We start from the raw sequence: 27,966 nt of genomic DNA, 5'->3' as shown, positions 1-27,966 counted from the left end.
GAGAAGAAGGAAGGAGAAGGGCACTAAGTGAATCGGAGAGCCAGTACAGACATGATGGGCTGAATGATGCCCTTCTGTGCTATTATAATTCTGTGATTCCTCGATTTTGGCCCAAATTACCAAATTGGTGAAAAGCCAAGAATTGTGGAGGAGCAGAGAGAGATTCTGGAGGAAGTTTCCAGGATTTTGAGCCAGCAGCAGTGAAGGAACAGTGATATATTTCCAAGTCGGGATGGTGTGTGGCTTGGGGTGGATCTTACTGGGGGTGGTGTTCCCATATATCTGCCACCCTTGTCCTTCTAGATGGAAGTGGTTGTGGTTTGGAAGATGTGTCTAATGAACCACAGTGAAATTTTGCAGTGCATCTTTTAGATGGTACACACTGCTGCTACTGAGCGTCTCTGGTGGAGGGAATGGATGTTTGTGGAGGTGGTGCTAATCAAATTGGTAAAAACAATGACTGCAGATGCTGGAAACCAGATTCTGGATTAGTGGTGCTGGAAGAGCACAGCAGTTCAGGCAGCATCCGAGGACAGGCAAAATCGACGTTTCAGGCAAAAGCCCTTCATCGGGAATCAAATTGTCTGCTTTGTCCAGGATAGTGCTGAGCTTCTTGAGTTTTGTTGGAGCTGAAGTCATCCAGGCAACTGGGCAGATGTTGCATCGCCCTCCGGACCTGTGCTTTGTAGATGGTTGACAGGCTTTGGGGAGTCAGGAGGTGAGTTACTCTCTGCAGGATTCCTAGCCTCTGACCTGGTCTTTGTATCCACCATTATTTATATGGTGCGTTCAGTTGAGTTTCTGGTCAATGGTAACCCCCAGGATGTTAATAATGAGGTTTCAATGATGTCGATGCTATTGAATTGGTGGCACGGTGGCTCAGTGGTTAGCATTGCTGCCTCACACACCAGGGACCTGGGTTTGATTCCACCCACAGGTGACTGTGTTTGCACAGTTACATATTCTCCCCGTGTCTGTATGGGTTTCCTCTGGGTGCTCCACTTTCCTCCTGAAGTCCAAAGATGTGCAGGTTAGGTGAATTAACCATGCTAAATTGCCCCTAGTGTTCAGGGATGTGTAGGCTAGGTGCATTAGTCATGTAAAAAAGTAATAGGGTAGAGGAGTGGGTCTGGGTGGGATACTGTTCGGAGGGTCGGTGTGGACTTGTTGGACCAAATGGCCTGTTTTCACACTGTAAGGATCCTATTTCTAGGGATGATGGTTAAGTTTGCTTTTGTTGGAACTGATCATTGCCTGGCACTGTTGGGAGCAAATGTTACGCACCTTTAGTCAGCTCAAGACTGGATATTGTCCAGGTCTTGCTGCATTTGCTGTAGTTTCTGAGGAGTCGTGAATGATGCTGAACATTGTGCAATTATTGGCAAAAATTCCTACTTCTGACCATATGATGGAGTGAAGGTCATTGATGAAGCAGCTGAAAATGGTTGAGGCCAAGGGTGCTGCCTTGAGGGAGTCCTGCAGAGATTGATTCATTGATAGATTTATTGTCACGTGTACCTACGTGTGACGAAAAGACTTTGTTTATGAGCAATCCAAGCAGATCATAGTAATCAAGGATGTACAGACCAGAGGCTGTACAAAAATATTAGGCAGAGGCATGTAGGTTACATTGCACAGGGCGTTTGCTAGGTAAGCTCAAGGTTAGCAAGATCAGCATTTTTTTGAAGTTAGAGAGTCCATTCATCAGTCTAATTACAATAAGAAAGAAGCTGTTCCTGAACCTGCTGGTGTGTGTGTTCAGGCTTCTGTATCTTCTGTCCATTGGAAGAGGCTGTAGGAGATCATTATCAGGGTGGGAGGGGTCTTTGATGATGTTGGCAGCCTTTCTGCGGCAGTGAGCCATGAAAATGGACTCCATGGATGGGAGGTTGGCTTCCGTAATGGTCTGGGCTGTGCACACCACCTTCTGTAGTTTTTTACATTCCTGGGCAGAGCAGTTGCTGTACCAGGCCACTATGCACCCAGACAGTATGCTTTCAATGGTGCATCAATAAAAGTTGGTAAGCATCCTTATGAACATGCTGAATTTCTTGAGCTGCCTGAGGAAGAAGAGGGATCGCTGTGCCTTCTTGACCATTGCTTCTACGTGGGAAGTCCAGGACAGGTTGCCGGTTATCGTCACTCTGAGGAACTTAATGTTCTTCACCTCTGTTCCATTGATGGAGATGTCCTGGAGCTGAGATAACATTGAACAACCACTACCATACCATGTATGACTCAAATCAATGGAGAGCAATGCCTCTGATTTCGACTGAGATTAGTTTTGCTCGGGCTCCTTGATGCCTCACTTGGTCAAATACTGCCTTGATGTCAAGGGCTGTCACTCTCAGCTCCCCTCTGGAATTCAGCTTTCTTGTCAGCTTTGAAGATGGGGAGGGGAGTTGTATGTGGGATCTTGCAGCGCAGATTGGCTGTTGGGTTCCCTTGTCCATGTTTGAACCAAAGTTGTAATGAGGTCAGGAGCTGAGTGGCCCTGGTGGAGTGAGCCTAGAAAGCCACTCAGATAAAGGGCAATTAGGGACGGGCAACAAATGAATAAAAAAATTCTGGAGTCCTGATAGGTGCTGTGTCAATGCAGATTGTTCTTCCTTGACTTTTATTAATTCAATGCATTTCTCCTTGTGTTTGCAATCACAAGTTATCCCTCAGCCCTCTTTGCTCCCAGATATCAGTTTCATAAATGCTATCATTTTTGTCCCATCCTTAGCTTTTGCTTCTTTACAAACCTCCCCCCCCATCCCTCACCCCACTCCATGATCCTCAACCCAGATTTTGTTGTCGGATGTGAATTGTAGCTGTGAATTCACTCACTGTGAGTTGGAGGAAGGTTTTGCCTAGAGTTGCCATGCGAGGATTAACTTTTAACTTTCAAAAGTTGTTTCCAACAGAGATTAGTGCCCAGAGTGACTCAAGCAGAGGTCATTCCAGGTGCTGAGGCTGATAACGATCGGAGCCTCTCCTGTTTACACTGGAGTCTGACAGGGACATGGTTCCAGTGAGAGATTAGAGGCCAGAGTTGCACATAACACTTGAAAACTAACTGAGGTCCGTGAGGCATGTAACCTCCGAACACATATCCACTGAGACCAGCAGCATCCAGTATCCGAGGTCTGGTTCACAACCATAAAACACACCCCTGGGATATTGCATTTCTTCTGATAGTTCACAATCTGTAGTGCATTTGTTTGTGTGTGTATGTGTATCTGTCTGTCTGAGTGAGTGCATATATGTGTTGTGAGTGTGGGTGAGGGAGTTAATCTGCCCGTAAGAGTGTCTGTGAGTGAGTGCGCAAATGTGTGTGAGAGTGTGTGTGAGAGAATGTGAGTGAGAGCATGTGTGAGTGAGAGTGTGTGTGAGAGAATGTAAATATGTGAGAGAGAGTGGGTGTGAATGAGAGGGTGTGTTGATGAGAGTGTGTGTAAGAGAGCCTGTATGTGTGATATTGTAAGTGAATATGTAAATATGTGTGGGAGAGAGTGTGTGTGCATGAGAGAGTCTGTGTAAGAGCATGTGTGTGTATGAATGACTGTGTGTGAGTGTGAGAGTGTAAATGTGTGTGTGTGAGTGAGAGCGTAAAGGTGTGTGAGAGTGTGCGTTTGTGTGAGCAAATGAAACACCTGAAGTAAAACCAGAAAGTGCTGGGAAAACCAGGTAGGTCTGGCAGCTTTGGCAGAGAGTTAACAGAGCCTACCCTGGTAAGGTTAAAGTGTCAGGTCAGCCTGCCTCCTGATGGTAGAGTAACTTCTTTTTAATTCATTTGTAGCATGTGGCGCATTGCTGACTGGGTCAGCTTTTATTGCTAATCTGCTATGGTGGGATAGAAACCCATGTCCAGAGAATACTAGCCTGGACCACAGAATTACTAGATCCAGACACATTACCATCATGCGCAATAAGCTCTCTTAGAAGATTTAGCAATTTATCATCAGAAATGTGGATTTTGGAAGAGAGAGAATAAAGGAAGGGAAAGGAACTGAAAGCTTGAGTGTTCTTTGGAGCCCAGTGGGGTTAGAACAGTGGAATCTCAGTCTTATACTGATTTGGATCAACTGAACACAAATGGATTCCGCAGCCACTGAGTGCTGTAAAACCAGCTGAGCAAGGGTCACCAGTCCTGAAACGTTAATTTTAATTTCTCTTCACAGTTGCTGCCAGACCCGCTGAGCTTTTCCAGTGAATTCTGTTTTTGTTTTGTGTTTATCATGCAGCTTTAACATGGTTAGAATGTCCCAAGACACTTTACAGAAGTGTTTGCCAAACTTAAATTAACTCTTAGCTTTGTAATGTTAAAGTTTTTTTTCCCATCATCGTCATTCTTACACTTGGTCCCTAATATGTGGACTGAGGGAATGGTGTAGCTTACCACCTTGAACTGACTCCAGTTAATTGAGGTGGCACCATCATGGTCATGTCATTTGAAGAAGAAATCCAAAATCCACAGTCCGTGATGTGGTTTCAAATCCCGCCAGAGCAGATGGTGAAATTCAAATAAAAATCTCAAATTAAGAGATTTTGAGTGAGAGCAGCATCAGAGTGTAAAGGAACCCGGAAGGCTACAGCTAAGGTGAGACAGTTTGTTTTAAAATTTCTTACCGGTAGCGGGCAGCGGTGTTTTTTTTTTCTCTTCACAGAAAGAGCGGGTGCAGCAGGGGGAAGTGACGAAGACCAGAGGGGCAGCCGGGTAGGTTTTTTCCCGATAAAAGCGCGCAGGAGAAGAACCCGAGGCACTACAGAGGTAGTGCCTCCCACCCGCCCTCCTCCTCTAACCTAACAATAAGACACGTTGTGGTAAGTAGGTAAGTGCTGCATTTTGCTTGTTCTATTCTTTAGACTCAGTTTTTTTTTAAAAAAAGGTTACTTTTAGAAGGGTGGCAGTGAAGGCAGTGCAATGTTCCTCTTGCAACATGTTTGAGGTGAGGGACGCCATGGTCATCCCTGCTGATTACACTTGCAGGAAGTGCACCCATCTCCAGCTCCTCCAAGACCGTGTTAGGGAACTGGAGCTGGAGTTGGATGAACTTAGGATCATTCGGGAGGCAGAGGGGGTCATAGATCGGAGCTTTAGCGAAGTAGTAACTCCAAAGATTGCATCCAGATGGGTGACAGTGAGGGGGACTGGGAGGAAGCAGCCAGTGCAGGGACCCCCTGCGGCCATTCCCCTCAAGAACAAGTATACCGTTTTGGATACTTGTGGGGGGGACGACTTACCAGGGGTAAGTAATGGGGCTCAGGCCTCTGGCACGGAGCCTGTCCCCGTTGCTCAGAAGGGAAGGGTGGAGAAGAACAGAGCAATAGTAATTTGGGACTCGATTGTTCGGGGCACAGATAGTCGGTTTTGTGGGGGCGAGAGAGACTCACGTTTGGTATGTTGCCTCCCAGGTGCAATTGTACGTGATGTCTCTGATCGTGTTTTCCGGGTCCTTAAGGGGGAGGGGGAGCAGCCCGAAGTCGTGGTCCACATTGGCACCAATGACAAAGATAGGAGGAAGGCTGAGAATGTTAGGCAGGCTTTCAGGGAGCTAGGTTGGAAGCTCAGAGTTAGAACGAACAGAGTTGTTGTCTCTGGTTTGTTACCCGTGCCACGTGATAGAGAATCGAGGAATAGGGAGAGAGAACAGTTAAATGTGTGGCTACAGGGATGGTGCAGGAGGGAGGGATTCCGGTATTTGGATAACTGGGGTTCTTTCTGGGGAAGGTGGGACCTCTATAAACAGGATGGTCTGCACCTGAACCTGAGGGGCACCAGTATCCTTGGCGGGAGGTTTGCTAGTGCTCTTGGGGGGGGGGTTTTAAACTAACTCTGCAGGGGCATGGGAACCTAGACTGTAGCTTTAGGGTGCAGGACCTGGAGTGTAGGGAGGTTAGGAACATGACATCAATCTCAAAGGAGGGTGCCTATAAACAGGAAAGTAGCTTGAAGTGTGTATACTTCAATGCAAGAAGTATACGAAATAAGGTAGGTGAACTTGCAGCTTGGGTTGGTACCTGGGACTTCGATGTTGTGGCTATTACGGAGACATGGGTAGAACAGGGACAGGATTGGCTGTTGCAGGTTCCAGGGTTTAAATGTTTTAGTAGAGTCAGAGGTGGGGGTAAAAGAGGGGGAGGTGTGGTATTGCTTGTCAAAGATCGTATTACAGCTGTGGAAAGGACGATGGATGAAGACTCGCCATCTGAGGTAGTTTGGGCTGAGGTTAGGAATAGGAAAGGTGAGCTCACCTTGTTAGGAGTTTTTTGCAGGCCTCCTAATAGTCCTAGAAATGTAGAAGAAAGGATTGCGAGGATGATTCAGGAGAAGAGTGAAAGTAATAGGGTGGTTGTTATGGGGGACTTTAACTTTCCTGATATTGATTGGGAAAGCTATAGCTCTAGTTCGCTAGATGGGTCAGTGTTTGTCCAATGTGTGCAGGAGGGTTTCCTGACATGATATGTAGATAGACCAACAAGAGGTGAGGCCATACTGGATTTGGTTCTGGGTAACGAACCAGGCCAGGTGTTAGAATTAGAGGTAGGTGAGCACTTTGGGGACAGTGACCACAATTCGGTGAGTTTTACTCTAGTGATGGAGAGGGATAAGTGTGCACTGCAGGGCAAGAGTTATAGCTGGGGGCAGGGAAATTATGATGTGGTGAGGCATGACTTAGGATGCATGGCTTGGAAAAGTAGGCTTCAAGGCAAGGGCGTAATTGATATGTGGAGCTTGTTCAAGGAGCAACTATTGAGTGTCCTTGATAAGTATGTACCTGTCAGGCAGGGAGGAAATGGTCGTGTGAGGGAGCCGTGGTTTAATAAGTAATTGGAATCCCTTGTTAAATGGAAGAGGGCGGCCTATGTAAAGATGAGGCGTGAAGGTTCAATTGGGGCGATTGAGAGTTATAAGGTAGCCAGGAAGGACCTGAAGAGAGAGCTAAGAGCAGCAAGGAGGAGACATGAAAGGTCCTTAGTTGGTAGGATTAGGGAAAACCCTAAGGCTTTCTATAGCTATGTCAGGAATAAAAGAATGACTAGGGTAGGAATATGTCCAGTCAAGGATAGTAGTGGGAAGTTGCGTGTGGAGGTTGAAGAGATTGGGGAGACACTGAATGAATACTTTTCGTCAGTATTCACTCAGGAACAGGACATTGTTACCGATGTGAATACTGAGTCACAATTAAGTAGAATGAATGGCTTTGAGGTATGTAGGGAAGAGGTGTTGGAAATTCTGGAAAGGGTGAAAATAGATAAGTCCCCTGGGCCTGATGGCATTTATCCTAGGATTCTCTGGGAAGCAAGGGAGGAGATTGCAGAGCCATTGGCCTTGATTTTTATGTCCTAGTTGTCTACAGGAGTAGTGCCAGAAGACTGGAGGATAGCAAATGTGGTTCCCTTGTTCAAGAAGGGGAGTAGGGATAACCCTAGTAACTATAGGCTGGTGAGTCTCACTTCTGTTGTGGGCAAAGTCTTAGAGAGAATTGTAAGGGATGGGATTTATGAACATCTGGGTAGGAATAATGTGATCAAGGATAGTCAGCATGATTTTGTGAAGGGCAGGTCGTGCCTCACAAACCTTATTGAATTCTTTGAGAAGGTGACTAAGGAGGTGGACGAGGGGAAAGCGGTAGATGTGGTGTATATGGATTTTAGTCAGGCGCTTGATAAGGTTCCCTATGGTAGGCTACTTCAAAAAATACGGAGGTATTGCATTGAGGGTGAGTTGGAGGTTTGGATTAGGAATTGGCTGGCTGGAAGAAGACAGAGGGTAGTAGTTGATGGTAAAGGTTCATCTTGGAGTGCCGTTACTAGCGGTGTTCCGCAAGGATCTGTTTTGGGACCATTGCTGTTTGTCATTTTTATAAATGACCTGGAGGAGAGGCTAGAAGGTTGGGTGAGCAAGTTTGCGGATGATACGAAAGTCGGTGGAGTTGTTGACAGTGAGGAAGGATGTGTCAGTTTACAGCAGGATATAGATAAGCTGCAGAACTGGGCAGAAAGGTGGCAAATGGAGTTCAATGTAGCTAAGTGTGAGGTGATTCACTTTGGTAAGAGTAACAAAAAGATGGGGTACTGGGCTAATGGTCGGATACTTGTTAGTGTGGATGAGCAGAGGGATCTTGGTGTCCATGTACACAGATCTTTGAAAGTTGTCACCCAGGTAAATAGTGCGATGAAGAAGGCATATGGCGTACTGGCTTTTATTGGTAGAGGAATTGAGTTCCGGAGTCCTGAGATCATGTTGCGGCCGCATCTGGAGTATTGTGTGCAGTTTTGGTCGCCATACTATAGGAAGGATGTGGAGGCACTGGAACGGGTGCAGGGGAGGTTTACCAGGATGTTGACTGGTATGGTAGGAAGATCGTATGAGGAAAGGCTGAGGCACTTGGGGTTGTTTTCATTGGAGAAAAGAAGGTTTGGGGGTGACTTGATAGAGGTGTACAAGATGATTAGGGGTTTAGATAGGGTTGACCGTGAGAACCTTTTTCCACGTATGGAGTCAGCTATTACAAGGGGGCATAGCTTTAAATTAAGGGGGGGTAGGTATAGGACAGATGTTAGGGGTAGGTTCTTTATTCAGCGAGTCGTGAGTTCATGGAATGCCCTGTCAGTAGCAGTGGTGGACTCTCCCTCTTTATGGGCATTTAAGCGGGCATTGGATAGGCATATGGAGGGTAGTGGGCTAGTGTAGGTTAGGTGGGCTTGGATCGGCGCAACATCGAGTGCCAAAGGGCCTGTACTGCGCTGTATTCTTCTATGTTCTATGTTCTATGTTCTAAATGCTAGCCGAATGGTGATGGTGATTGTTGTAAAGATTCACCTGGATCACTCCTGTCCTTTGAGGGAAATCTGCCGTATCCTTCCCTGATTTGGATTACAGGTGACTCCAGACTCACAGCAATGTAACTCACTGTTAACTGTGTTCTGAGCAATAAATTATGCCTTAGGCAGTAACACCCACATCCTGCAAATGAAAGAAAATGCTGCCTTTGTGCAGATTACTTGCCTGTTGTGAATTTAATACAAAGTGACCTTATCTGTGTTTATATTGCAGCATCATCTCATTCTTGTCAAATTTTGAATGCTTGATATTTGTAGCTTAGTCATTGTCCATCATAGAATCATACAGATGGACAACACAGAAACAGGTCTAACTTGTCCATACTGACCAGATATCCTAATTTAATCTAGTCCCATTTACCAGCACTTGGCCCATATCCTTATCATCCTTCCTATTCATGTACCCACCCAGATGCCTTTTAAACATTGTAGTTGTACCAGCCTCCACCACTTCCCCGGCACCTCATTTCATACACACACCACCTTCTGAGTGAAAAAGTTGCCCCTTTGGGCATTTTTATATCTTTCCTCTCTCACCTTAAACCCATGCCTTATAGTTCTGGACTCGTCTAAAAGGGAAAATGACCTTGGCTATTTACCCTAACCATGCCCCTCATGATTTTATGAACCTCTGTAAGCTCACCCCTCAGCCTCTCCCTATAGCTCAAACTCTCCATACCAGGCAACATCCTTGTAAATCTTATTTGCATCTTTTCAGGTTTAACAGCATCCTTCTTATAGTGGGGATACCAGAATTGTACACAGTATGCCAAAAGTGGCCTAACCAATGTCCTGTATGGCCGCAACATGACCTCCCAGCTCCTATACTCAATGCACTGTCCAATGAAGGCAAGTGTACTAAACGCCTTCTTCACTATCCTGTTCACCTGTGACTCCTTTGAACTCAGTCCATTTTACTCCCTCCCTAACAGCAGTGTGGGTGTCCCTACACCAAATGAACATCAGTGGTTCAAGAAAGCAACTGCCTATCACCTTCTCAAACCAAACTAGGAATGGGCAATAAATAAACAATGCCTACAACCCACGAAAAGAAATCAACAAATTTACTACTCAACAGAGATTCTGAGAGGACATTGTTGGTGCAGTTGATATGTATTGCCCAGGAATTCAGTCAATGTTTAGTTACCAGAATGTGGAACACTCTCCCACAAGAGGGTGGTTGAGGTGAATTCAGTGTAAAAGCATTTAAGGGAAAGGACAAACTCTTTAAGGAGAAGAGAATTAGGGGTTAAGAATTAGGTATGGATGACGAATCTTGACAATAAATGCTGACAGGGACTAGTTGGGCCTAATGGCCTACTCCTGCACTGCAGACCTGACAATAGGATCTGACAGTCAATTTGCACAAACCAATCCCCTCCAAACAGCATCTGTTTTTCGACACGGTAGACAAGAAACAAATGCACCTGGGACAATAGCTTTGCTCCTTTTTGGAATTGTATCGAATTTCAGTAAAGAAGGCAGAGAAGCTGTTGATAAAATACCTCATCCAAAAGGTGGCACCACAGACAGTGCGGCATTCCCTCAGTGAGGGAGCTGCTGCAGAGTACCCCGGCCTGACCACCTGATGCACAGCCACCGGGGCGGAATCAAGACAATTGAGGATGTGCGAGAGGCCCAGAGTTCAGAGGAGAGCAGAGATTTCGGGAGGTGCTCTGAAGCAGGGTCACTTTAAGTTGCCAAGGTTAAATGACCCATTGACTGCCCTCACCTTATTTGGTCTCCTTGGTGAGATGGTTGCTGAGATATGGCCATTGTCACATGCTAACAACTGCGGAGACATGCAAAGCTACGGGCCAAGTGCTGGGAAATGGGATTAGCTGATTGTTTTTGACTGGCACAGACTCAATAGACCAAAGGGCTTTCTTCTGTGCAGTAGACCTCTAGGACTCTATGGCCCAGATTATTGACTCCACAGATGAATGACAAGGATGTTGCCAGGGTTGGAGGGCTTGAGCTATAAGGAGAGGCTGAATAGGCTGGGGTTGTTTTCCCTGGAATGTCGGAGGCTGAGGGGTGACCTTATAGAAGTCTATAAAATCATGAGCGGGGTGAATAGGGTAAATAGACAAGGTCTTTTCCCCAGGGTAGGGGAGTCCAAAACTAGAGAACATAGGTTTAAGGTGAGAGGGGAAAGATTTAAAAGGGACCTAAGGGACAACTTTTTCATGCAAAGAGGGTGGTACGTGAATGGAATGAGCTGCCTGAGGAAGTGGTGGAGGCTGGTACAATTACAACATTTAAAAGGCATCTGGATAGGTGTATGAATAGGAAGGGTTTAGAGAGATATGGGCCATATGCTGGCAAATAGGATTAGATTAATTTAGGATATCTGGTTGGCATGTATGAGTCAGACTGAAGGGGCTGTTTTTGTGCTGTACATCTCTATGACTCTATGCTGCCAGATTTGCTGAGTTTCTGAATTCCAGCATCCACAGTTCTTTGGGTATTTTTTATTTCAAGAGGTTGCCAGGGCTGGAGAGTTACGGAGATGGGGAGGAGGTCAGGTTATGGGGGGGGGGGGGCTGCTGAAAGCAAGGATGAGAGTATTGAAATCTAAGGTATGGGCAGATGGAAGGCCAGTATTGATCAGAGAGTACACAGCATATTGCCGTACAAGAATGTAGAACTTCCAGCATCAGTGAAAAGATAAATGACTGCTGTTGCCTTATTCAGGATTTTCATGGCACCCCCTCAATGCACCCAGACTCAGACCCCACTACTCACCCAGCAAGCACACCCTTCTCCCCTGAACAACCTCCCCACATTTTCCAGTTCCCACACAAATCTTCCTTGCTGACTCAGATCAGTCAATTGTCAGCTGGGCAAGTATCTTTCTCATGCAATTAGGGACGTTAATTTTTATTACCTTGCACAAACATGAGGTTGTCAGCAATCATAAAAGATTGTTCTGGTTCACAGGGCCCTTGGTTTTACAGCACCCTTCCCTCAGCATTTAGTCAGCCTGTAACTGAGTGTGCATCTTACTACACAGTCTCTCTCTCTCTCTCTCACACACACACACACACACTCACTCACACACACATTCACAGTCTCTCTCTCTCTCTCACTCACTCACTCACACACACACACTCACACACACACATTCACAGTCTCTCTCTCTCTCTCACACACACACACACACTCACTCACTCACACACACACATTCACAGTCTCTCTCTCTCTCTCTCACACACACACACAGTCCCTCTCTCTCTGTCTCGTAGACACACACACACACACATACGGTCCCTCTCTCTCTCTCTCTCTCACACACTCACACACACACACACACACACACACATGGTCCCTCTCTCTCTGTCTCGGAGACACACACACGGTCCCTCTCTCTCTGTCTCGCAGACACACACACATTCCCAATCAGCTGGAACAACTTCTCTTTCTCCTTTCTTTTATTATGATCGTTCAGGGCCTTGGGGGTTTGTGAGGGAGCGATAAAAACCAAGAGCCCTAATTGCATCGGAACGATTCTGCTAAAGCGCCAGGAGTCTCAGAGAGAGCAACCAAGAGGCACGGTGAACTTTACGCACTTCAGAGTTTCCCAACATGCCCCACCCACCGTGGCCGCAGTCAAAGGGGCGCGGAAGTCCCTTCCTGCCTGAGCCTGGCTGAGGCAGATGGACAGCCGTGCAGACAGATTTAACTCATTCCAGCAACTGCTACACAAAGAAAACATCACACTCACATCTCCCCTGTCCTTCTTATATGATCGGGAGTTTGCAGAAGAGTGAGACCTGCTGTTGAAGATTTTTGTCGTGGCCTGATCAGGACAAATGCAAGAGTGCCAAATTTCAAACAATCACAGCAATTTATAGGCCAGGAGGAAAGAGTGCTGTTTAGTTGGAAAGTCGACTCTCATTGGCTGAGGCATTGCCATGGAGAAAGCTATGGAGTATCGTGGGCCACCTGTTAATTTGAGAGTGTTGTGAAGCTTAAACTTGTCCCTTTTGTGGTGACTGGAATGAGGGCCAGGTGGATCTCATAGAATATGAGTTCCCTGATTGGGGCTGTTAACCTGGTCCAGACAGACATAAACAGGAATCTGAGATTCCCCTCACTCTAGGGACTGGCTCCTCATGAAGTGCTTAGGCCCAAAACATTGATTTTCCTGCTCCTAGGTTGCTGTCTGATCTGCTGTGCTTTTCCAGCACCATATCTTGACTCTGATCTCCAGCATCTGCAGTCTTCACTTTCTCCTGGTTCTGAGCTGCCTGGTCAGAGTCCACGTACTGTGCATGTGTAAGTAAAGGGTGAGGTAGTGATGGGACACCGGCCCCCAAAGAGTTATTTCACATTTGTCTTCAGAGAATGTGTTCCTACACATGAATCCCCATCCTTTCTAGAGAGTGTGAATGTACCACGCTATGAGCTTACGAATTTCTGTTCTGGCTTGATGCTAGCTAGACTGGCAGAGTGAATCAAACAATCTGTTCCTGTACTCAACCAGCCTGCTTTGCAAAACTGCAAACAGAACATCAGCTGCTAGCTGGGATTCCACTGTTAGGCAGCATTGCAGAATAATCTGAAATGTGCCAGTAGCTATACTAACAGCCAATTCAAGATCACCAGATGAGCTCTTAATGTGGCTCACTTAAGCTCGCCAGAAGAAATTCATTCATCCTCAGTCTCAGTCTCTGCATCAAAAGGGAAGGTGTTCAAGCCTTATGTCTTTTTAGAAGTACTCAGGAGCAATAATTCCTCGTTTATTTTCATGGCAACACCGTGGCCAATCAGAGTCAACTTGCCAGTCAGCACCCTTGGTAATAGGGGCTAGGGATGAAAATGGGGTTAGGGCCATAGTTAGATGTGATGGTGGATCAGGCTAACTAACATTCTCCTGCTGCTAATGTTTTTGATCTCAAGATCTTTCCTCCTGTAGTATCTGTTACAGAATCATAGAATCATACAGCATGGAAACAGACCCTTGAATCCAACCAGTCCATGTCAAACATAATCCCAAACTAAACTAGGCCCACCTGCCTGCTCCTGGCCCATATCCCCCCAAACCTTTCCTATTCATAAATCTCTTTTCTGTCACCTTAAAAATGTGCCACATAGTATTGTAATTTCCCATCATAGGGAAACGCCAACTACCATCAACTCCAAGTATACCCCTCACTATTTTATAAACTTCTATCAGGTCGTTTTGATGTTAGCAAGTTCACCTGTAACAGTGTTATCCAGGAGAAAGGCAAGAATCCCTCCTTGAATGACGGGCATCATGAACACAGCCATCAGAAAAATGTCCACACTCTCCACACCTAAACACATCCAGTACAGGGAAAAATAAGAAGATCTGTCACTGACTTAACATTGAATAAGGAGCATGTGCTTATATATCACCTTCAGTACCGCAGGACATCCCAGAATGGTTTACAGCCGATGAACTGATTTAGAAGTGCAATCGCTGTTGTAGCTTAGGAGCTGGGAGGGCCCGGTTCCTCTAGCAGAGTGGTCATGGAGGCCACAGACTGAAGATGATTGATACAAAGGTTGGAGGGAGCATAAGGCAACTCCTTTCCCCCTGGAGAGTGCTGTCGGTCTGGAAATCACTGCTCACTTTGGTGGTTCAGGCAGAAATCCTCAAACTCTTTCAAAAGCAACATTTCCAGGACAGGCACAGTTCAGAGGTAGATACAGAGTAAAGCTTCCTCTACACAGTCCTGCATCAAACACTCCCAGGGCAGGGACAGCATGGGGTTAGATACAGAGTACAGCTTCCTCTACACTCTCCCGCATCAAACACTCCCAGGGCAGGGACAGCACAGGGTTAGATTCAGAGTACAGCTTCCTCTACACTGTTCCCCATCAAACACTCCCAGGGACAGGGACAGCACGGGGTTAGATACAGAGTACAGCTTCCTCGACACTGTTCCCCATCAAACACTCCCAGGACAGGGACAGCACGGGGTTAGATACAGAGTACAGCTTCTTTTACACTGTCTCGCATCAAACACTCCCAGGGACAGGGACAGCACGGGGTTAGATACAGAGTACAGCTTCTTTTACACTGTCCCGCATCAAACACTCCCAGGGCAGGGACAGCACGGGGTTGGATTCAGTGTACAGCTTCCTCTATACTGTTCCCCATCAAACATTCCGGACAGGGACAACATAGGGTCTGTTCGCAAAGCAACAATTCCCTTTCCTCTTTTTAACTGAAAGTAAAGATCCCTCTATTGGCATAAACTGAAAAGTAAGACGTCTCTGATCTTTTCAAATGGAAGTATAGCTTTCTGTACTTTATACTCATCAAAAATCCTGAGGACATATACAGTGTGAGGTTAAATACAAAGTAAAACTCTTTCTACTGCTTAAAACTAAAAGTAAAGATAGCATTCCCATCAACCACTCCCAGAATGAGTACAGCATGGGTTTAGAAACAGCATAAAACTTCTCTCCCCTTTCATCTGGCTGTAAAGTTTCAAATACTCTTTTAAACTGAAAGTAAAGATACTGTCCCAAACAAGGACCTCTCAGAACAGGGACAACATGGGGTTAAATACAGAGTAAAGCTGCTTCTCCACTGTTCCATTAAACACCCCAAGGACAGAAATGGGTTTTTGAGCATTTACTTAATGTATTTATGAGTGGATTGAAGGCTTTGTGATGTTGAGAAATATTTCAGTCAATGACAATAACACCAGCAGAAATCCTGGTTAGTTTGTAAATGCAGCTTTGACCTTGAGAGTGACTCTAACTGTGAGCATAATGAGGCCCATATCAGTTTAACCTCACAACATTGTGTACACATGACTTTAACAAGCCATTTTTTTACCTGTTACAATGTAATCTGGGTTGCGGATGAACCAGTGAGGGGTGAGTAGTGCCATGAACATAGTAAATCCAATGATGAAGATATTCCGACCAGAGTCGATGTTTGTGTACTGGAAATATGAGATTCCGACAGACACCGCCATCGTGTAAGTAACACTGAGGACCCCACCTGTAGAACGTAAACAGGTTATTTACTTAGGGATTCAAACACAGCTCCAAATCAGGCTGGGTCCCATAAAATCCCACTTAATATTACACCATCAATTCAATATAACAGGCTCACAGTATAACATGACCCCTCTACGTAACTCATCCCATGCGCAACACCCTCAATATACCACTCCCTCAATAACACACCCTAATATAAAACATCCTCAATATTACACACTGCATTACACAGTATTGTCCAAACCCACACACTGCCAACATAACACCTTCCCCAAGATAACACATTCCCAATATAACACCTTCGAGATGGTGAGGACTGTAGATGGTGAGGACTGTAGAGAGTCAGAGTTGATAAGATGTGGCAATGGAAAAGCTCAGCAGGTCAGGCAACATCTGAGGAGCAGGAGAGTCAACCTTTAAGGCATAACCCTTCATTAGGACTAATATAACACCTTCCCCAATATAACACATTTCCAATAGAACATATTGTCATATAACACACTGCCCACAAATAACTCCTCCCAAACTGTTAATATAACACCCCCAATTTAACATCCTCCAAACAGCACACTGTTAATACAACACCAGTACACCTTCATGTACACCCCAATATAACACCCCAATATAACACTCCCCCAATATAACACTCCCCCAAATATAACATCTCCCGTGATATAACACTTCCCTAAAATAACACTCCCCCAATATAACACTCCCCCAAATATAACATCTCCCGTGATATAACACTTCCCTAAAATAACACTCCCCCAATATAACACTCCCCCAAATATAACATCTCCCCCGATATAACATCAAGTCCACCCTGGCCAATTACTGTCCCATCAGTCTACACTCGAGCAGCATTGAAGTGATGGAAAAGGTGGTCAACAGTGTTATCAAGAGGCATTTGCTTAAAAATGGGGGGGATGTTGTCACTGTGGCAATGTCACTGGATGGGTAATCCAGAGGTCCTGCGCTAAGGTTCAAGAAACATAGGTTCAAATCCCACCACGGCAGATAATGCAGTTTTAATACATAAAGAAAAGAATTAAAATCTGGTCAAATGATGACCTTATAAACATTGTTGTAAAAACCCATCTGGCATCCTATGTAAGAATCTAGTGGTTGACTCTTAACTGTCCTGTGAAATGAACTGGCAGACCATTCAGTTCATGGGCAATTAGGAAACAATAATAAATGCCAGTAGTTGCCAGTGCAAGAATGAAAAACAGTCCATTCACCTTCAATTTGGGTTTTAATCCAGGGACACTCAGCTGCTACCTCATCATAGCATTGGGTCCAAACACAACTAAAAAAGCTAACCTCTAGAGATGAGATTGAACTGATTGCCCTTTATGATGTCCTTCACCACAGCATGTGGCATTGAGGAGCCCTGGCAAAACTGGAGCCAATGGAATTTGGGGGATAATTCTCTGCTGCTTGTAATCATGCCTAACATGTCGGAAGATGGTTGTGGTTGTTGGAGGTCAGTCGTCTCAGTTCCAGGACATCTCTGCAGGAGTTCCTCAGGGTAGTGTCCTAGGCTCAACCATCTTCAGCTGCTTCATCAATGACCTTCCCTCCAACATAAGGTTGGAGATGAGGATGTTCGCTGATGATTACACAATGTCCAGCAGAATTCACAACACCTTAGATGCTGAAATAATCTGTGTTCATATACAGCCAGACCGTGACAACATCCAGGCTGGGCTGTTAAGTGGCAGTCTAATAACCACCACCAACAAGTGACAATGTAACCAACGCTCCTTGACATTCAATGGTGTTACCATCGCTGAAACAACAACGACAACAATCTGGTGGTTACCATCGATCAGAAACAGAACTAGGCCAGTCATATAACCTCTGTGGCTAAAAGAGCAATTCAGAGGTTAGAAATCTTGTATTGTCAAAGCCTATCCACCATCTACAAGGTGGTGTGTGGTGTCAGGAGTGTGATGGAAAATCCCTACTTGCCTGGAAGGGTACAATCCCAACAACACCCAAAACGATTGACACCATCCAGGACAAAGCAATCCACTTGATTGGCACCACATCCACAAACATCCATTCCCTCTATCACCAACGCTCAATAGCAGCAGTGTGTGCTATCTACAAATGCACTGCAGACATTCATTATGGCTCCTTCAACACCACCTTCCAAAACTCACCAACACTTCAAACTTGAAGGACAAGGGTAGCAGGAAAATGGGAACACCACTACCTGCAAGTTCTCCTCTAAGCCTGACTTGGAAACATACTGCCATTCCTTCACTGTCGCTGGATCAAATCCCAGAACTGTCTCTCTAACATCGTTATGGGTCAATCTACAGCACATGGACTGCAGTGGTTCAAGAAGGTAGCTCGCCAGCACCTTCTCAACGGGCAATTAGAGATGGACAATAATTACTGGTATAGCCAGTGATGCCCAAGTCCCATGAATGAACATTAAATAAATTCCCAAGTCACATATCCCCAAATCCTCACTCCTAAGTCAATATCCCAAGATCACACATTTGCTCCTAGTGTTGTGGACTAGGCCAGACCACTCAAAACATTCTTAAGCAGGCAGCCCCAGATCATATCTTTGCTATTTGTTTCAGTAAGTGCACAGTGAAAAATTACCCAGAGTAAGTCAGCTCGGCTGACTACCAGGTTTTAAAACAGACAAAACTTTATTTAGAAAATTACATAATGAAACACAAAGAAAAGAAAAAGAGCCCCTGCAGAACACAGTCTATCCAAACTAGACTTAATTATGCTGTTCCGAATAATCACAACAGTCCCAATAAGCAAACCCCTTTAAAAAAAACAGTACAGATGGAACAAATGGTTACAGGTTGAAGTTAGAAGGGCTGAAGGAGAGAGAGAGTTTCACAACCTGTTTCCACACAGCTGAGCTCCCAACTAGTTCTGGACTGAACTGCTTAGCTAGAGATAAAAAGGTAAAAACAATGACTGCAGATGCTGGAAACCAGATTCTGGATGAGTGGTGTTGGAAGAGCTCAGCAATTCAGGCAGCATCCAAGGAGCTTCGAAATCGACGTTTTGGGCAAAAGCCCTTCATCAGGAATAAAGGCAGTGAGCCTGGAGCGTGGAGAGATAAGCTAGAGGAGGGTGGGGGTGGGGAGAAAGTAGCATAGAGTACAATGGGTGAGTGGGGGAGGGGATGAAGGTGATAGGTCAGGGAGGAGAGGGTGGAGTGGATAGGTGGAAAAGGAGATAGGCAGGGAAGACAAGTCCAGACAAGTCATGGGGATAGTGCTGAGCTGGAAGTTTAGAACTAGGATGAGGTGGGGGAAGGGGAAATGAGGAAACTGTTGAAGTCCACATTGATGCCCTTGGGTTGAAGCGTTCCAAGGTGGAAGATGAGGCGTTCTTCCTCCAAGCGTCTGGTGGTGAGGCAGCGGCGGTGAAGGAGGCCCAGGACCTCCATGTCCTCGGCAGAGTGGGAGGTGGAGTTGAAATGTTGGGCCACGGGGCGGTGTGGTTGATTGGTGCGTGTGTCCCGGAGATGTTCCCTAAACTGCTCTGCTAGGAGGCGCCCAGTCTCCCCAATGTAGAGGAGACCGCATCGGGAGCAACGGATACAATAAATGATATTAGTGGATGTGCAAGTAAAACTTTGATGGATGTGGAAGGCTCCTTTAGGGCCTTGGATAGAGGTGAGGGAGAAGGTGTGGGCGCAGGTTTTACAGTTCCTGCGGTGGTAGGGGAAAGTGCCAGGATGGGAGGGTGGGTTGTGCACTGTCCCCATGACTTGTCTGGACGTGTCCTACCTGCCTATCTCCTTTTCCACCTATCCACTCCACCCTCTCCTCCCTGACCTATCACCTTCATCCACTCCCCACACTCACCCATGCTACTTTCTCCCCACCCCCACCCTCCTCTAGCTTATCTCTCCATGCTTATCTAGAGAGCTGACCACTTCCCTTTCATTATACAGGTCACTTCTAAAGCATGACCACTTTGGCCTGAAGTCTCATCTGTTTACATATAAACAAAAAGGCCTTTGAACGCCTTTTAATCTCTGTACCAAACCCATCTAATCAGAACCAGTAGCTGTTTATGACCCCTCTGAAAAAACCAAGAACACAGTATCCTTGAGAAAAGGAACAGTTCTGAGAAACAAAAAAAGAGACCAACTTTGTGACACTGGATAACACACCACTTCAATATGCCCCTCCACATCACACTCCATTACAAACATTACCCCACCCTTAACTGGATATTACTTCTGATTTCCGTGTCTTTATTGTTACTGGTCAGCATTGGCTGGTGTTATTGTTAGTCAAAAAGTGTGGTGCTGGAAGAGCACAGCTAGTCAGGAAGCATCTGAGGAGCAGGAGAATCAACATTTTGTGCAAAAGCTATTCATTAGGAATGGAGGCAGTTGGGGTGTGGGGGTGTGGGACCCAATGGGGTAGAGAGATAAATGGGAGGGGGCAGGGCCGGGCGAAGGTAGCTGGGAATGCGATAGGTAGATAAAGGTGGGGGGTGATGGTGATAGGTCGGATGGGAGGTTGGAGCAGATAGGTGGGAAGGAAGATAGACAGGTAGGACAGTTCAAAAGGGCAGTGCTAAGTTAGAGGGTTGGTTGTGGGATAAGGTGGGGGGAGGGGAAATGAGGAAACTGGTGTAATCAACATTGATGTCATGGGGTTGGAGGATCCCAAGGCAGAAGATGATGAAGAGCTTATGCTTGAAACGTCGACACTGCTGCTCCTTGGATGCTGCCTGACCTGCTGTGTTTTTCTAGCACTACACTCTCGACTCTGATCTCCAGCACCTGCAGTCCTCACTTTCTCCTCCTGGAGTTGTTGATAGTTTCATCACCGTCACCAGGGGGTTCAATGCCTGGTCAATGGGAATTTTGGCAACTCAACACTGGAAAGTATTTGTTCTGTACAAGCCCTCAGTCCCATTGCCCCACAGCCCAACACCAGTCACAACGCTATCTCCGAAAGGCAAGAACTGAACTCACCATGAACGGCAGCTGGGATGGTTGTTAGAACGTATGTCAACTTGGCTGACATTCCGAGCAGGATACAGAGCACGGCTGCAATCTGAACAGAATGCCGGGATTCAGCCTGCAGAATGAGAAGGGAATGGTAACGGAGTCAACATGGGTGCTGGTCCCAAAAATTCAGAAACATCAGAAATAGGAGCAGGATTATACACTCTGCCCTTTGAGCCTGCTCTGCCATTCAGTATGGTCATGGCTGATCACCCAACTCAATCCCTTGTTCCCTCTTTCTCCCCACACCTTTTGATCCCTTTATCCATAAGAACTATATCCAAATACTTCTTGAGAAAATTTAATATTTTGGCCTCAAAAGCTGGCTGCAATAGAGAATTCCACCCACTCTCTGGGTGAAGACATTTCTCCTCATCTCTGTCCTAGATGGCCTACCCAGCATCCTTAGAGTCTGACTCCTGGTTCTGGAAATTATCCACAACTTTGAGGTAAAACCTGAGGCATTTTGAGAGGAACATTTCCCAGACACCGTTTGACACTGAGTCGCATTCAGAGATGTGAGGGTAACTGACCCCGGGTTTGGCCAAAAGTGGGTATATCATCAGCAGGGTCTGTAAGAAGTTGAGACCACCATCCAGAGGAGGATGAGAGGATCCAGAGCTCATGGCGCAGGTCTCTGAAGGCATAGCTGTCAGTGGTAGGGCAATAGACCAGAACTAGTGTGGCTAGAAAAGGTCATAGTGTCATAGTGCCATATACAGGCTCTTCAGCCCAATTTGTCCACGTCACCCAGTTTTCACAATTACACTAGTCCTGTTTGCCAGTGTTTGGACTGTATCCATATACATCTATCCCAACCATGGACCTGTCTTGACAGAGGTAGAGGGAGAGAGAGGCATGGAGAGAGTTGAAAATAATGATTGAGAATTTTAAAATCTTAGGAGACCTCTCTGACTAGACCAACTTGAGTAGATGTTGAATTTGTTTTTTGGAAATAGAATCCCAGTTAATTAGGGTAAAATGATTCCTCATTTGTCACAGGGCGCTGTCCCATACTGAACTACTTGCTCATGTGATTCGAAAACAGTGTATTAGATTATATACATGTGTATAGAGAGAGAAAGAACTTACATTTATATAGCACATTTCATGACCTCAGAACATCCCAAAGCACTTTACAATCAATGAGTTTTTTTTTAGTGAGGTATGGAAATTGTGATAATGCTGGTAAGTGCGAGCATCAAAAACCTAGAGACATTTTCTGGTACTGGGATAAAATGTTGGTTAGTTCAGTTGGGTAGCTCATTGGGTTATGATGAAGTGTGATTCAACAGCATAAGTACAATTCCTGCACTGGCTGAGGTTACCATGAAGGTCTCTCCTTCTCAACCTCTTCTTGCACTTGAGGTGTGGTGACCCTCAATTTCAACCACATTTCTCTTGATGAGAAAGCAGCTCTCTGGGATTATAGTGACTCTACATTTCATGAGCAGATATTGATTGTTTTCAGTGGCGCTAGTTGAGGGTTGACTGTTGGACATCAGAGAGAACTCCTTTACTCCTTCTTGGAATAGAGCCATGGGATCTTTCACAGTCTAGAAGTTAGAGACAGCCTTGATTTAAAGCTTCATGCATGTGTGACAGTGTAGCACTTCACCAGCATTGTATTGGAGCTGTCAGCCTAGAGCAGCCATTCTCAACGGGTACTATATGGCCCCCTTTGGGATCCTGGCACATTTGATGGGGGCCACAGACTGAAAACTGTGAAAAGGAGAGCCCCAAGAGTTTATGGGGGGCCCTGGTAACCGAACCACTGAAATACCCAAGCGACAATCTTCATTGGTGTCAATAGTTTCCCTCCTATTTTATAATATCTTCCCAACACACTGTTAGAGTTTGGCGCACGTGGTAATTTAATTGCTTAAGCTCCTCCCATACAGCCTCAATTCAGAGTCAGTCACGAATCAGACTGCACTGGGTCAACGGATTCAATCAAGGATTCTCGCTTCCATTATCACCATACTTCATTATCCAAAGATCAACGTGTCTCGCTAGGCCATCTTTATCCTAGTTCATTTATTCATTATTTTCCTTGTAAGAGGTGCCTCATGATTATTTGTTTGATTATTTTCAGAAATAATTCTACCCATGAGTTCCTTGACACAGAAGGCTTTGGCAGAATTCAGTGGAGTACTTATCCATGTTTGAACGAGGGACCCTGGAACCTGAGAAGACCTCCTAAGGGGGTATAACCAGCTGAGAATCACTGGCCTAGAGTATGTTCACAAGGGAACTCATAACATGTAGACTCAGCCCGAGAGAGGAGGAGTACTACAGCTGAACCACAGCTGACAGATTTCAGGAGAGAGGGAACAGTAGCAAAATTGCAAAGGAAAATGTTGCAGAGATGCATTCAGTCTCATCTTGTTATGTCTTCCCAGCTTAGAGATAGCTCCTGCAGTTTGTCCAGGAAGTATTGCTGTTTTCACTGTAAATTTCCTGCTTTCATTCTGAAACTGTCTTTCTGATCCTCTTTATCAAAGAACAATCTCCTGCCTTCCTTGTTAGGCCACAGTCATGGTTCAAGGTAGCAAAGATCAAAGAACAATACAGCTCAGGAACAGGCCCTTCGGCCCTCCAAGCTGCACTGACACATTTTGCCCTGTCTTCTCTTACAGGATCCGAATCCCTCTATTCCCTTCCTATCCCTATATCCGTCCAGGTGTTTCTTGAATGCTGTGTCTGCTTCCACCCCCTCCTCTGGCAGTGTGTTCCAGGCACTCACCACCCTTTGTGTGAAAAGCTTGCCTTGCACATCTCTTTTAAACATCCCCCCTCCTGCACCTTGAACCTGTGTCCCTGAGTAATTGACCCCTCCACCCTAGGAAAAAGCCTCATATTGTCCACTCTATCCACGTCATTCACTATCTTATAAACCTCTATCAGGTCAACTTCCTGCGTTCCAGTGAAAACAAACCCAGTCTATCCAATCTTTCTTCATTGCTAAAGTCCCCAATAGTAGGCAACATCCTGGTAAACCTTCTCTGTACCCTCTACAACGCATCCACATCCTTCTGGTAGTGTGGTGACCAGAACTGTATGCAATATTCCAAGTATAGTAGCATCCACCCCATTGATCCAGAAATGTTTAGGATCAAGTCCCATTCCTGACACTCACAGTGCAACACCAAGGGAGTGTGAATACTCATAGAAATGTAAGGTTTAACAGCATGAGTAGGCCATTCTGCACCTCCAGCCTGCCCCACCATTTAATATGATCATAGCTAATTTGATATTGGCCTTAACTCCACCTTCCTGTCGACCTCAATCTCTTTTGAAATACCCCTGTCAGTCATAATCCATCTACAATAAAATAAAACTAAGAACTCTGGGTGCTGGAAATCTGAAGCAGAAACAGAAATTGCTGGAGAAACTCAGCAAGTCTGGCAGCATCTGTGGTGAGAAAGCACGGTTAACATTTTGAGTCCAGTGGCCCTTATTGAAACATCAGCTCAACCACAGGTGCTGCCAGACCTGCTGAGTTTCTCCAACAATTTCTGATTTTGTTGAAGAATCCATCTACCTCCATCTTAATAATATTTGATGACTCTCCCACCCTCTACATTCTTTGTGGAAAGAGAGCTCCATACACTCCTGACCCTCTGAGAGGAAATCGTTCTCTATCTAAATGGGAGACACCTTGTTTATAAATGGTGTCCCCATGTTGTCATATGAGATGGGTAAGCTTTTTTCAACATTCATCCTGTCACAGATTCTATTTTCCAGATAAAGCCTTGAACTGAGGTCCTGACCGTTCCCACAGGTGAGTGGAAAGGATCCTGGGCTCTATAAGACCATAAGAAATACAAACAGGGGTAGACCATTCAGCCCCTCAGGTCTACTCTGTCATTCAACAGGAACATGGCTGATTTGACATTCCCCACATTCACTTTCCTGCCCTTTCTCCACAACTCTTGATTCCCCAACTGATCAAGAATCTATTTAGCTCAGCCTTAAATATACACAAGGATTCAGCATCCACACCTGTTTGGATCAAGGACTTCCAAAGACTCCCAACTCTCTGAGAGAAGAAATTCCTCCTCATCTCATTGCCACCCCTTTATTCTGAGACTATGCCCTCTGGTCCTAGACTCTCTCATGAGGGGAAACATCCTCTCAGCTTTTACCCTGTCAAGCCCCTTCAGAATCTAATATGTTTCAATGAAATCACCTCTCAATCTTCTAAACTCCAGTGAGTAGGATCCCAACCCTATTTAACCTTTGCTCATGAGACAGTCCCTCCATACCAAGAATCATCCGAGTGAACTTTCCCTGAACTGCCTCAGATGAAATGATATCTTTTCTTAAAAGGTTTGAAGATGAATAAGTGAGTGCTCCCGAGCAATATTTATACTCAACAAATAATTGCTAAACGAGGCACAAATCCAGTCATTTATTGCTGTTGTGGGAGCTTGCTGAGCACAGATTGGATATTTTGTGTCTAGTATTAAAACAGTGACTATATTTCTTCCAAACGGACTAATGTCTGTGACCCAATACTGCTGCAAAATTTCCTTCTGACCCCTTTCCTCAAGAGGACGGCATGTCACAGAACGTTACAGCGTGGAAAGAAGTCACTCGGCCTATTGAGATTACACTCGAGGGGAGGCGATGGCCCAGTGATATTATCGCTGGACTGTTAATCCAGAGACCCAGATAATATTCTGGGGACCTGGATTCAAATCCTGCCATGGCAGATTTCAATATTCATGAACAGTAAAGATAGGCACCAGAGAGCCGCCTAGGTGGAATTCTGCCCTGAAATCTTCATAACCTGTGCGAGACTCCAGGTGAGATACAGTGATAATGTGCCCGCACACATACCTGAGAGTTTCTATTGTCATTGTACTCAGTGTCCTGTGGCTTTCTTCCAAGGCTCTTGTCAATTTACTGTCACGGGTTTTCCTCAATTACTTGACGAGGTCCCAATGAAAACAATTATTACTGTCAATTAACATTCCTGAGTGAGGCAGTGTGGAATTGACTCCGCACACCTTTGACACTTGGCTTCACTACCTGAGTGTGTGATAGATTATTGGCCCGAGATTAGGTAAATGATTCTGAGCAATATGGTTCTCGTTGTCTTGTGACTCCTGCAAACATGGTCGCTCTTTCTCGACCATTCCTTTATCATGATTTCGGTCTCCCCTTTGCAGTTAATTTTGGCTGTCTGTTACTTATTTAGCTGCTCCCTGATACCTGTCTTCATGTTAGCCTCACGCTCCTGGTTTTCCACCTCTTGTCATGTGGTAGTCATAAGGATGTGAGATGGAAGTTTTTTTTAAAATTAATTCATAGGATCTGGGTATTACTGGCTAGACCATGCCCATCCCTATTGCCCAGAGAGCAGTTAAGGGTCAACCACATTGCTATGGGTCTGGAGTCACATGTAGTCCTATGTCACATGTCTGGAGTCACAGCCTCATTCCTGATGAAGGACTCTTGCCCAAAACATTGACTCTCCTGCTCCTCGGATGCTGCCTGACCTGCTGTGCCTTTCCAGCACCACACTCTCAACTCAGTCACATGTAGGCCAGGCCAGGTAAGGATGGCAGATTTCCTTCCCTAAAGGTCATTAGTAAACTAGATGGGTTTTTGCAACAATTGACAATGGATTCATGGTCATCATTAAACTATTCTTTACAGATTTTTTTAAAACTTCAAATTCCAATACCTACTGTGGTGGGAGTTGAACCCAGGTCCCCAGAGCATTTCCTGGGTCTCTCAATTAATAATTTAGTGAAAATAAGTTATTATCTATTCATACTACTCAGTTCTTCGGAAGTGCCTCATTATCACTGGTAGGCTTATGCGGAAAGTCAGGAGGCATGGGATAGAGGGAAATTTGGCCAATTGGATAGAAAACTGGCTAACCGGTTGAAGTCAGAGAGTGGTGGTAGATGGTAAATATTCAGCCTGGAGCCCAGTTACAAGTGGAGTTCCGCAGGGATCAGTTCTGGGTCCTCTGCTGTTTGTAATTTTTATTAATGACTTGGATGAGGGAGTCGAAGAGTGGGTCAGTAAATTTGCAGACGAGACGAAGATTGGTGGAGTTGTGGATAGTGAGGAGGGCTGTTGTCGGCTGCAAAGGGACTTAGATATGATGCAGAGCTGAGCTGAGGAGTGGCAGATGGAGTTCAACCCTGCCAAGTGTGAGGTTGTCCATTTTGGAAAGACAAATAAGAATGTGGAATACAGGGTTAACGGTAGGGTTCTTAGTAAGGTGGAAGAACAGAGGGATCTTGGGGTCTATGTTCATAGATCTTTGAAAATTGCCACTCAGGTGGATAGAGCTTGTAAGAAGGCCTATGGTGTATTAGCGTTCATTAGCAGAGGGATTGAATTCAAGAGTCGTGAAGTGATGTTGCAGCTGTACAGGACTTTGGTTAGGCCACACTTGGAGTACTGTGTGCAGTTCTGGTCGCCTCACTTTAGGAAAGATGTGGAAGCTTTGGAGAGCGTGCAGAGAAGATTTACCAGGATGTTGCCTGGAATGGAGAATAGGTCGTACGAGGATAGGTTGAGAGTGCTAGGCCTTTTCTCGTTGGAATGGCGAAGGATGAGGGGTGACTTGATAGAGGTTTATAAGATGATCAGAGGAATAGATAGAGTAGACAGTCAGAAACTTTTTCCCCGGGTGCAACAGAGTGTTACAAGGGGACATAAATTTAAGGTGAAGGGTGGAAGGTATAGGGGAGATGTCAGGGGTAGGTTCTTTACCCAGAGAGTGGTGGGGGCATGGAATGCGTTGCCTGTGGGAGTGGTAGAGTCAGAATCATTAGTGACCTTTAAGCGGCAATTGGATAGGTACATGGATGGGTGCTTAAGCTAGGACAAATGTTCGGCACAACATCGTGGGCCGAAGGGCCTGTTCTGTGCTGTATTGTTCTATGTTCTATGTTCTATCACATAAATATTCCTGCTTGCCTCATCTTCCCGATTTCTGTTAATCTCCCCCAGCTCTATCACCCTGCCCTGCATTTCTCTAACTCTGATATCTTCCCTCTCTCTCACCCCTGTGTGTAGTGACTTCAGCTGTCTCATTCCCTCCTATATTCATTCCTAAATCACCTGGTCTGTCTGCCTCTCAGGAGCTCCTCAAAATTGACCTC

At 45.5% G+C, this 27,966-nt stretch overlaps 1 protein-coding gene across 1 annotated transcript in view; it reads right to left on the bottom strand.

The window, feature by feature from the left end:
* The window catches only part of slc23a3 (solute carrier family 23 member 3), a 140,462-nt gene that overhangs the window by 39,552 nt on the left and 72,944 nt on the right, over window positions 1-27,966 (bottom strand). Inside the window, exons 9-11 of the mRNA XM_087989351.1 lie at window positions 20,801-20,906; window positions 15,653-15,820; window positions 14,040-14,135 (exon numbers count right to left, since the gene is read on the bottom strand). Of these exons, the coding sequence (XP_087845477.1) occupies window positions 14,040-14,135; window positions 15,653-15,820; window positions 20,801-20,906 (370 nt within the window). The remainder of the gene's footprint in view (window positions 1-14,039; window positions 14,136-15,652; window positions 15,821-20,800; window positions 20,907-27,966) is intronic.

This window comes from Chiloscyllium plagiosum, unplaced genomic scaffold, assembly GCF_037043375.1.
Source record: "Chiloscyllium plagiosum isolate Xiang-an unplaced genomic scaffold, Cpla_swu_hap1 HiC_scaffold_7, whole genome shotgun sequence".
Classification (NCBI taxonomy): Eukaryota; Metazoa; Chordata; class Chondrichthyes; order Orectolobiformes; family Hemiscylliidae; genus Chiloscyllium; species Chiloscyllium plagiosum.
This window is presented reverse-complemented; position numbering and strand designations above follow the sequence as displayed.